The 12,227-nt window shown below is 38.3% G+C and overlaps 1 protein-coding gene across 10 annotated transcripts in view; it reads left to right on the plus strand.

Moving 5' to 3' along the window:
- The window catches only part of MTA3 (metastasis associated 1 family member 3), a 216,439-nt gene that overhangs the window by 151,037 nt on the left and 53,175 nt on the right, over nt 1-12,227 (plus strand). For all 10 annotated transcript variants that reach the window (XR_012379715.1, XM_073897347.1, XM_073897349.1 and 7 more), the window contains one exon: nt 11,375-11,563. Coding sequence is in view for 9 of the 10 variants with exons in the window: in XM_073897347.1 (XP_073753448.1) it covers nt 11,375-11,563 (189 nt within the window). In the remaining variant the exon portion in view is untranslated. The remainder of the gene's footprint in view (nt 1-11,374; nt 11,564-12,227) is intronic.

Below are 12,227 nucleotides of genomic sequence, written 5' to 3' on the forward strand. Positions count from 1 at the left end.
ACAGGTGGGGAGGAGAGGGAGAAGCAAGCTCCCCACTGAGCAGGGAGCCCATTTTGGGGCTCCATCCCAGGACCCCGAGATCATGACCCAAGCTGAAGGCAGACACTTAATTGACTGAGCCACCCAGCTGCCCCTTGGGTTCAGATTATTTTCAGTGCCATAAAATTGACATCTTTCAGAAGTCACAAAAGCAGGAAGAAATCGATGCCCTTTGTTATTTCAGATGCCATGACCTGCACCTTTAATCCTGTTTGGCCAGTGGTATCGTGCCTTCTACTCTGATGTTAACATATAAGATCCTGGGGCATTACTATAGAATTGAGAGGAAGTGGCTAAATATTGATTAATTATATGTTGATAACATGAATTTTACAAATTGTTTTCCCAAAAGGCCATATGAAAAGCTGCTAAGTTGTTTTGTGCCGTTAAATGAAAATTAGATTCATCATTCAGTTGAATTTGGAGAGTCAAGTTCTTATTTTTTCTGTCAGTGTTTTCAGTTCTGTATAGATCAGGTTAGTACCTATCTCCGTCAGGTGACCAGACTGTGTTATCTGAAGACCTCCCACTGCAGAGAGGGCAGTTCTAGAACTGCAGGACCTCAGGGGGCCTGTTCTAGGTGATTTTCTTTGTGGTTTTTCCTGTAAGGACTGCATCTGGCTTTCAGCATTCTTAATCCGAAGCATCTGTTTATCCTAGACTCAGTATGCTACTTGTCGAATCACCAGTAATGTTTTGGGAGCAGGTAATTAAGCTGCCTGCAGATCGCTAGGTCTGACGTCCTTGTTTTGAGATCTGTTAAAATCGTAGCTTGACTGAATTTCAAACACTGCTTTAAGATACTTTAAAAGATTTATAATTGTTAAAAAAATGTTGTCATGGAGGCTTTATAGATTTCACCCTCGTTTCATTAAATTGTAAAGTGTACTTTGTATAATATGCAAAGAAACAAAATCAGTTTACAACCTACGTTGACCTCTCTTCTCCCCTTTGTGGAAACAGAATTCCTTAGAACTAAGTAAACCCAGAGGTGGTCAGTAAGTGGTAGTTGGTGGAAGGCCTAGCCTGATACCTCCTATTTGTTGTCTGCACCCTGTGGGTGGAGGGGCAGAATGCCATGTGCATTGGTAGGGAGCCTCAGTCTCGGGAATTATATAGGTACTAGATTCTCTTTTCCCTGGATCCTGAGGACTAAAGCAAGTTGGAGGACAGGATCTGAGAAAAAGAGTTTTTTGAGTTGTTCAGGGCCTTAGAAATCTTCAAGGATAGATCGTATTAGAGGTAATAGTTAAGTAACTTGTATAAAGATTCATATTTAATTAGTGACAGAATCATTACTAGAGACAGGTTTTGTGGTGCTGAGTCTGGTTGTGAGAAAGGTCAGACTGTGCTGATTTTTATAGGGAGGAGACTGCATCCTGGAACATCTCTAATTCTCTTATCTGATCTTTTTAAAAATGCAGTTCTGATTTTGCTGTCTCCCATCTTACATCCTTTTAGTGGCTTTTAATTGCTTTCAGGGTAAAAACCCAGATCCTTAAAACAGTCAAAAACAACAACAACAACAAAAACCTGTTTTGCCTGGCCCCTCTCTCCAGTCTCTTGCCCTGACACTTTCCTCTGTGTCCTCTGGGACTAGCCAGGCTGTAGCCTTCCTTTGGTCCGTGGTCTGCCTCCTGCCACAGGACCATTGCAGTTTCACTTCCCTTTGCCTGGATGCCCTCACAGCCCCACCTTAACTCTTCATCTTTCTTCCTGTCTTGCCTTATCCGCCCATCTAAGGCCGGTTACTTTGTGATGTGCTCATGTAGAGAACCAACCAGAGTCCTCCATGTTAGTTGTTTGTAATTAAACCCTTGTTTTTGTGATTATTTCATTAATGTGTGTCTCTGGCTCTCTTCCTCCCATTCCTTACATAGCAGCTTGTAGCATTCATGAGTACAGTGACTGCATCCTCAACATCCTCACTGGTGAATTCCCAGCACCAAGTAGAGCTCTTGGTATATATCCTAGGTGTTCAGTAACTATCTGAGAATGAATAAATTAGTTTCTATCTCTGGGACATAAGACAATAGGTTTTATTAAAATAGGTCATTGGAGTATGTTATTTCTATTAAAATGTTACTTAGTATTTTAATGAATCTTTTACTGAATGCATCTCATCACTAAGTGATTATATACTTGAATTCTAGCTTCATTGTGTTACTGGAGCTGAACATACACACAGTCTAAAGACCAGGAATTATAGAAAAGTTTTAGGCATTGGATATACTGGTTTAAAACCTGTGGTCAAGTAGGCGGAACATAAAATTTGCCATTTTAACCATGTTTAAATGTACTGTTCTCTGGCCTGAAGCATTCACATTGTCGTATGGTCATCACTGGCATCCATCTCCAGAATGTTTTCATCTTCCCCAACCGAAATTCTGTGCTCATTAAAGAATAGCTCCCTATTCCCCAGCCCTTGGCAACCACCATTCTGCTTTCTGTTGCTGTGATTTTGAGTATTCTAGGTACTTCATTAAAGTGGAACTGTACAGTATTTGCCCTTCGGTAACTTGCTTATTTCACTTAACATAATGTCTTCAGGTTCTTCCAAATTGTAATGTCTGTCATCATTTCCTTCCCTTTTAAGGCTGCAAAATATTTTATCATATTCATTCATCTGTCAGTAGAAACTTGGGTTGCTTCTGCCTTTTGGCTATTGTGAATAATACTGCTATGAACATGGGGTACAAACAGATACACTTTTACGATTCTGTGAACTTTTCCCCTGGATCTATAGCTTATGATCCATTTAGCCTTATGCAAATTACTTAACCTATCCATGCCTCTGCAGTGGGAATAATAGTAATATAAAACCTACCTGTCCTGCTTTAGGGGGCTATCTTTTGACAAGAAGAGGGTATACAGACACACCTCTATAAATTGAGATGTATGTGTGCGAGCATAGAGAACTTGATGGATCTGCAGTGGCTCCCCAGAGCATGCCTCGGAGCAGTTTCTCCTGGGCCCCTGGATTCTCTGAGGGCATAGAATTCTGAAATTGGCTGCCCAGATTGGGTAAAAGATAAGTGATTTATTGCTGTGGTACAAGTCTTTTGGAGCTTCCATCAACATTGCAGAAGAAATTACATTGAACAGTTTATGCACCTTTGTTTAAGGTAATAGTCACAAATACTGGGCTCTTCTGGCTCCTGAGGCTGTGTCCTCACTGGGAGAGAGTATATGATGTTTCGGTGTCCTGAACAAGATATCTGGCACCCTCTTTCCAGCCTCTGGAAAAGTCTATCTCTGAGTTACCATATGGCATCAATTTGAGAATTAAACGAGGTAATGCTTGTAAATCATTTAGAACAGTGTCTGGCACAGTGAGGGCTCAGTAATACTAGTTGTTTGTTGAGATGATGATAACAATGATACATTCCCCACCCCACCCCTAGTTTTGTTGAGTCTCATTTACTTTCTTCTGATTATGGCATTATTGATTGTCTAAAAGGGCTTTTGTCATATATTTACTGTCATTGTAGTAGTATCAAGTTTGAATATGGTCATTAGGTTATGATCGATCATACATTTTAATATAATTTTTTTTTCGAGAGAGAGAACGCGCACACGTGTGCATGACGGCGGGGGTGGAAGGGGCAGAAGGAGAGGTATAAGCAGATTCCTCGCTGAGCAGGAAGCCCAATGCGGGGCTCAGTCCCAGGACCTTAGGATCATGACCTGAGCTGAAGGCAGCCACTCAACCGACCGAGCCACCCAGGCACCCCATTTTAATGTAATTGTTACAAGGAAATTATACGATTTTAAAGATCTTCCCCCTAAAACAAGCTATAATTTTTACAGTAAAAATTTTTCCATCAAGAAAAACATGGAAAAAGTGATTAACTTACTTTTCTGAAAAGAGAATGTTGACTTTAACCAATAGTAATTTTATTCTTCAGATATTAACTCTATAAAAAAATGCTAGCCATTAATCATGTACTTCGTTCTCTTCATTTGTGAGTCCTGTTGTGAAATCACATATTCACTTAGAGCCTTGAGGGTGCTGGGAATTTGGGGATGGTTTGCAAATCACAGTCATTACAACATTTAAAGGAACTCTACTCAGCAGAATATATAAATCTTTATTTTAATTTTTTAAAGTTATTTATTTGAGAGAGAGAGAGAGAGTGGGGGGAGGGGCAGAGCTAGAGGGGGAGAGAGTCCCAAGCAGACTCCATCTCATGACGCTGAGATCACAATCTAACCTGAAACCAAGAGTCAGTTGCTTAACTAACTGAGCCACCCAGGTGCCCCTAGAATGTATAAATCTTAGATTAACATTTTAGGTATTAGTTTTCATCAGAAATACAGTCTTCAAAATGAATTTAAAATTGATTAACTGAGAATTCCTATAATTTTTTTTTAGACTCAGTTTCCTAAAACTTAAGAGTACTATCCATGTTTCTAAGGCTGTAAATTAGAATTAAAACTAATAAGACTACCAGTGCGGTAAAAAATGTGAAATATGAAATTATTTTTCCTTTTAAATATATCATTAAGGCAGGAAATGAACTTTACTATAGTACTGTTATCTAATCTAGAGGCTTTAGTGAGATTTTCTAGTTGTTCCAGTTATGTTCTTTATAACAAAAAAAAAAATTTTCCTGGTCCAAAATCTACTTGAGAATCATTTATTGCTTTTAGTTGTCACATCGCTTTAATTTCCTTCAGTCCTGAAGAGTTCCTCATTCTTTGTCTTTCATGACCATGGCATTTTAAAAGTACAGGCCATTTATTTTGCAGAACGTCCCTTAGTTTGGGTTGTGGTTATAATTAGATATAATTAGAATAAGTTTTTATTCTACTTAAGTCCATTTTGATGAGTTAAGTCAGGAGATTTTCTATTTTACCCTAAATTTTCAAATTTATCAATGTAATTTTTCATAGTATTCTTTAATTAGGATAATTTGGTAAGTCTCCAGTTATAACTAGTTTTTCATCCTGTTGTTTATATGTGTCATTTCCCATTTTTTTCTTGATAGTTTTACCAGATTTTTCTTTTTTATTGTCTAAAAGAATGAGATTTCAGTTTAGTTGATTTTTTTATTGTATGTTTTCTATTTAGTTTTTTTTTCCTGTTTATTATTTTCTTCCTTCTACTTTTCTTTGGGTTTACTCTGATATTCCTATTCCAGCTTAAGACTGACTTTAGCCCATCAACTTTGTCTACTTTTCCATCATCAGTATTTAAGAATGTAAAAGTACCTCTGTATCTCCTATACTTTGATACATAGTATTTTTATTATCATCTGGTTCTAAGTATTTCTTAGTTTACTTTATAATTTTGCGCTTAATTGTGAGTTAATTTCCAAGGAAATGAGCTTCATAAATTTATCTTAATTGCCTTGAGGGTTGTGGTTGGAGAACACGTATGATACCAATTCTTTTAATATGCTGTGATTTCCTTTAGGGCCTGGAACATAATCCTTCGTAGGATTTTGCTCCCCAGGTCTTACCCAATTTTACCTAAGCCTAGTAAAAAGGAAGCTTTCTGTTTTTGTCCATTCTGCCATGTAGCAGTCTAGAAAATGCCTTCAAGGTAAAAACTCAAGTCAGTGGGAGCTTACCTGTCATACTTCTTCCTGAATTATTTTAGCCCCCCCTTGCCTGTATTGGTTGTTCTTCAGTGTCCTCACACAATTGTTAGATATTTATCTGGTTTGTGTCTAAAATCAGAGCCGGGGAGGGGGAGAATTCCTAGTTCTGCTCATGCAAATGACATTTAGGACCATGGTGTTGCTGTGGCCCTGCCACCTGTAGCTTTCTTGGGATAATATCAAAAGGTACGACTGCACATAAGGACATGACTCAGGGTGTCTTGTAGATTGATTCGAGTGAATGACAACTAAGTCTTAACACATTTGATGATGAATGAGGGATTTTGATTTGCGTACTATGCACTGAAGCAAAAATTGAGAATGGATGGCATACTTCTCTTTTATATATAAAATGTTTTGCCTTGATCATAGTTTACAGTTTATACTCATGAGAGTTTATATTTACCTTCTGCTTAGAAAAAACCATATGCTCATTAATTTTTAAATAGATTTAGTGTTCTGAATGCTAAAATTTGTGCTGGAGGTATACATGTAAAGTTTTTGTAAAATGCTAACTGAGCAAATCAATAGTTAGGATTGAATATATATGCGTATCAGTTACCTATTGCCAAAATAATGCTACATGTTACAGGCTGGGTTTCTGAGAAACAGACTCGAAGATGGAGATTTGTATGTAGGAAATTTATTAGGAGTCAACACCTGTGGAAGAAAAGGGAAGGAGGCAAGATTGAACAGAGGAAGAAGGTGGGCTATGGTACAGTATGAATGAAGGCCTCAGCCAACTCCCTGGGACACTTGGAAGGGTTGTCCCAAATCAGGGTAACAGGTGGAACCTTTATATTCCTGTATCATTGGGTGAAGGCTGCCACAGGAAGAGGGCATGACTGTGGGTGATGAATCTTTCTTAAACTGAGATCATTCCAAAGGTGACAGCTGAGGGCTGTCTGCTCACGGCACATCTAGCATGGAGTGAATAAGTTCTTTATTCTCAAAAGGGAAAACACAGTATTTATTACACTGCCCAGTATTTCAGTGGCTTATAAAAACAAGCATTAATTCTTATATACTCCTGTGCGGATTGTCTAGGATTCTGCTGAACTAGACTGGGCCACTTTAGGTGCCCAGCTGCAGGGTAAGTCCAGATCTGCTCCATGTAGATCTCATCCTCTGGTGAAAAAAGCCAGTAGCTCAAGAGGGCAAGTCCAGACATGGAAACACATGTCAAGGCTCTGTTATGTCACATATCCTGAGGATCTTACTTGCCAGTCAAGTCACATGGCCAGATGCAGTATCCGTGGAGTAGAAGAATACTCTCCTATGGAGGTCCAGGGGAGGGAGTGAATATTTGCTGAATAATAATCTAGTCTACCATAGTATGAGTCTACTTAATGAACAAAAGATGAGAATTTCACTGCCAAGATTTCATTGTCAGTCTTTCTCCTAAAATACTTCTGTTTGTCATTTCCATCTGTTATGAATGAGATGAAATGTGACAACACCTTCACCACTATTTGGCAGAGAGAACAGCTTGTGCTGAGTTCTTAGGACTTGTTAAATTTAGATTTGAATGGATCTTGTCGTGTGTATCTGTATCTCTATTGAAAACATGGTATCTTTGCAAAGTATTTATCTAAGAGGGAAGACTGCCAGTTTTTTTACATTTAGTCTTTAAATTCTTTGTCTTTAAATTGAGGTATACATAAAGTGTATTAAGTACACTTAGGTGCATAGCTTATAAACTTTTATATACATGTACATTCACGTAATCACCACCCAGATCTAGATAAAGAACACTGCCAGAATCCCAAAAGGTTCCCTCATGCCTCTCTTCAGTCAGTGATCACCCCCTTACCCCCTGCTTCTGAGGTAATCATTATTTTGACTTGTCTTACCAATAAGTGTTACTTTTGGGATTTTAGGACATACAGACATGTTTAAGGTATAGTAACTAACTGCTTTAACAAGGATTAACATTGTTTAACAAGGATTAACATTTGAGATGAACTCAAAATTCATCTAAATGGAATCAGCCAGGGGCCCCTGGGTGGCTCATTCAGTTAAGCGACCCGACTCTTGATTTCTGCTCAGGTCGTGATCTCAGGGTCCGGGAATCAAGTCCCGTGTAGGGCTCCATGTTCAGTGAGGAGTCAACATGAGATTCTCTCCCTCTGCCTCTGCCCCTCCTGCTCACACGCATGTATTCACTCTCTCTCTAAAATAAATAAGTAAATCTTAAAAAAATAAAAGGAATCAGCCAGTGTGTTCTTTTACATGTGTAGCTCTTGGGAGTTTTATTATCTTTACTGATAAACCATATGTCATATGTAAAACTCCCGTGTCTTAGCCTAATTTTGAGAGTCTTCACTTGATGTCTCAGTCTGTTTTACTTACAGCTCTTTAGGGTAAGATCAAACTGTATAAAAGTCCATTCAGAAGGAGTCACCTATGTGTGTCAGAAAGATGGAATTTAATATGGACTCCTAGCACATAATGTGATCCTCTGGTTTCCTTTGTGAAGTTGGTCATCACTGTCAATAAAATTATTCCCTAGGAATTCCACAGTGCATACGTCTGATGGGATGTTTATTTTCTACATATACTGATCACCACGACGCTCTCCTCTGAGCTGTGTTTCAAAAGTGGGCTTTGGGGGTTTCATAGCCTCCAGTCAGCTGTAAGTTGGACCCATTCTTTCCGTTTGATTTGTGACAGAGCAGGAGTTAGTCTTCTGAATGCAAATGCTTATTACTTCAGTGTTTAGTAACAGTCTGTAAAGAAAAGAACCTTTAAACAATCAAATCAACAATCTTATCACTTCACATTTTGGTCATAATCACTTATAAAGGCTATGATATTACTTTGGTTCTTTGAAACCTTATTAGATAATAGCCTATCGTTTTTAAAAGGGCCTGTAAGTAAAGCCTTTTCATTCATCTCACATGAACAAAAGACTGAAAATCCTTTCATGCTTTGAGTGGCTGGAATAATATCAGCTGAGAAAAACTCATTTAATTTTGTGACTTGGTTTCAGAGCACCTGTTAATTATAAAAATTACTTCTCCCTCCTGAGGAACCTCAGCAGCACAGTTAATTTGTGTAATTATTGATTTGGAATACCATTGAATCTTTTTCAGTTTTATTACCCATCGTAAATGTAGTTCCAAAAATAATTGTTTATAGTAATATATTATTAATTGAAGGGATCCCTAAATGCTATTGGACTTTGTTTTCACTTTTATAGATCAGTTATCCAGAAACAATAGTTTCAGGGACGATGTAAACTTACTTAGCATTGTATAGTAGGTACAGTTAAACTTGAATCTGTCAAGTGAGAATGTTAGCTAGAAAAGTGGAGTTCAGTTGATTCTGAAGTTTGCAGAGCACAGGCAAAGAATAAAGGTCAATTCTAACATTTTTGTAACCCTTGCTGCAGAAGGGTGGGAAGAAATTCTCTTGAAAATTGAAGTTATTGTTCCATGATTGTGACACATACGGCAAAAGACTATACATGGTCAGTGGTCTTAGCTGTGATTATAACTAGGGAATAGATAATGAAATTCCTACTTGCTTTTGTTTTGTGGAATCCAGTGATTTATTTAAGAGAAATGTTAATCCTTGTTAAAGCAGTTAGTTACTATACCTTAAACATGTCTGTATGTCCTAAAATCCCATCTTTAGCTCTGTCAACAAATTCCTATTCTAGACCCTTTTCAATGTCTTAATGTATCAAAGTGTAAATATGTCTTTTTTTAAAAAAGGTTTTATTTATTTGAGAGAGAGAGCCAGCATGAGTCTGGGGGAAGGACAGAGGGAGATGCAGAGGGAGAAGAGGACTCCTCACTGAGCAGGGAACCTGACGCACGGCTCTATCCCAGGACCCTGGGATCATCACCTGAGCGGAAGGCAGACCTCTAACCGACTGAGCCACCCAGGAGCCCTAAATATGTCTTTTTAATGCATACTGTAGCCAATAATTCTTTCTCCTTAGTAGATGTTAGTTGATATTTGAGCTATTTTTATATTCTTGTATGAATAGGGAACTCACAAGCTAAATTTTAAGAGCTATGTTGTAGCATAGATGTGAAGCTATCCCCATTTTGTGAAAATTTCATAAGATACTTTGCGAACAAGGTGCAGTCTTGGCTTTCATGTGTTAGAAAGTTTAAATAGAACTAGTTCTCACTTGGGAAGAATTTGGTCACCTTGCCAACCAAATCTGGGCCACACCTATATGCTTATCCAGATAGGGCAGAGCCAATCATCCCGTTTTGCAGTTTTCCTGCTGCGCATACAAATGTGCATACGTGTTATGAATGAATCTCTTTCTCTTTGGTAGAAAAACCATCTGAAGTTTTTCCAAGCTTAAAGTTTTGGAACCGAAGTTTATTCACTGCTTCTGGGAAGCAGTGGGAAGAAGAATGTTTTTTAAGTAAGCTAGACCCAAGGTACTTTTGCAGAAAGCCAGGTATATTATCCTAATCTCCCTTTCTTCCTTTCAAGTTACTTTTCCTATCACTGTCTCTTGAAATATATAGGAAACCCATGCCAGCCTAGTTGATTCAGGCAAGGCTGGTCATCTCTTCTTGGTCTTACAAAATCCTAACCAAGTTACTGTTTTTTGGATATGTACTTTTGTTTTGCTTAACATGGATGTGTAGTTTTGTTTTGTGTCATCTTCGTTCTCAATTCTGTTTTCTGTATCTCTCGTTCTTAGGACATCATTCTTTTAATCCAACCTGAGAATATTTTTTCTCTGTCTGGTACATAATCTGTTTTTCCTTTGTCAAAGAAGGCTGTACCAACCCTGTACAATAGCTGAAGTGATTTTGGCACTTTTAACCAAGAGGATGGTGAAACTTACTGGCTTCCCAGTGTAACACCAAGAGGCCCTGGCTCTTCACAGTTAGGTTACTATAACAAATGAATGCGTTTTAAAAAATACACATCTTATAAGTTACGAATCAGCATTTTCTTAAAGCAATAAATGATACTTTATTTTTATTTTATTTTTTTAAAATATTTTCTTCATTTATTTGACAGAGAGGGAGAGAGCACAAGCAGGGGGAGCAGCAGACAGAGGGAGAAGCAGACTCCCCGCTGAGCAGGGAGCCCGATGCGGGGCTCGATCCCAAGACCCTGGGATCATTACCTGAACTGAAGGCAGAACCAGCTGAGCCACCCAGGCGCCCCAAAGCAATAAATGATATTTTAAATAAGTAATCTGATGTTTAAGTTTTTCTTAATTTTGTTACTTAAAAAATAAACACCTAAGGGGGCGCCTGGGTGGCTCAGTCGTTAAGCGGCTGCCTTGGGCTCAGGTCATAATCCCAGGGTCCTGGGATCAAGCTCCCTGCCCAGCAGGGAGTTTCCCCCACTCCTCCTGCTTGCGTTCCCTCTCTCGCTGTCTCTCTGTCAAATAAATAAATAAAATCTTTAATAAAAAATAAACACCTAAGTATATTAGTATTAATTTTAAGTGCATCAGGCATTTTATTTATTTATTTTTTTAAAGATTTTATTTGTGAGAGAGAGAACACAATCAGGGAGAGTGGCAGGCAGAGGGAGAAGCAGGCTCCCTGCTGAGCAAGGAGCCCGATAAGGGACTCAATCCCAGGACCCTGAGATCATGACCTGGGCCGAAGGCAGATGCTTAACCGACTGAGCCACCCAGGCATCCCGCATCATTCATTTTAGTTATTTCTGTTCTTAAATAACCTAGTAAGTTTGAGTTTCTAGCTGATCTTTTTTCTCCATTTTGTTTTCTTTAGTTTCATGCTATGGATACGTTGTATCGGCACAGCTATGATTTGAGCAGTGCAATAAGTGTCTTAGTACCACTTGGAGGACCTGTTTTATGCAGAGATGAAATGGAAGAGTGGTCAGCCTCTGAAGCTAGTTTATTTGAAGAGGCACTGGAAAAATATGGCAAAGACTTCAATGACATACGTCAAGACTTCGTAAGTAGAAAATTGCAAATAAAATGGGGTGGGAATATTTTTGTCTTTATTAGGTATCTGATAAACCGTTTAGCAAGCTCATGACTTAGTAATTTTTTTACCACATAGAATGAAGGCTAGTCTTACAGCCTGAGGGAGAAATTGACATTTGCTTTGGGAAGTAATTATAAGACCCAGGGTCAGGAAGCTATAAATTCCAAGGTTAAAATATGGATAGCTTTTCTGACCTTTTGCACTAAATATTTCTGAGCTCTGCTTTTTAAGTTTGTTGCTCTCCCTTAGACCTTTTACATTTTTCTAGTTATTTTATTAATTGTTGAGCCTGAATTTGATGTGGACCTTTAATATGGAAACAACCTGTACCCAAAGCAGAGTAGGAAAGTATGCTTTATAGGTTTTCAATCCTTGACTCCTCTTAATGATATGTGGTATCCTACTTGGATTTTGAATACTAGATAATCTTATCTACTATTATGTACTTGTCTTTGTATTTATGGAATCGCTCTTTAATGAAGCTTATAATCTCTTTGAAATGGGGAAATTTTTTTTTTTTTTTTTAATTTTGTTTATTTATTTGAGAGAGAGAGAATGAGAGATAGAGAGCACGAGAGGGAAGAGGGTCAGAGGGAGAAGCAGACTCCCCGCTCAGTGGGGAGTCTGCTTC

Source organism: Callorhinus ursinus, unplaced genomic scaffold (assembly GCF_003265705.2).
Source record: "Callorhinus ursinus isolate GAN/ISIS: 27379988/994484 unplaced genomic scaffold, GSC_fseal_2.0 scaffold10, whole genome shotgun sequence".
NCBI lineage: Eukaryota > Metazoa > Chordata > Mammalia > Carnivora > Otariidae > Callorhinus > Callorhinus ursinus.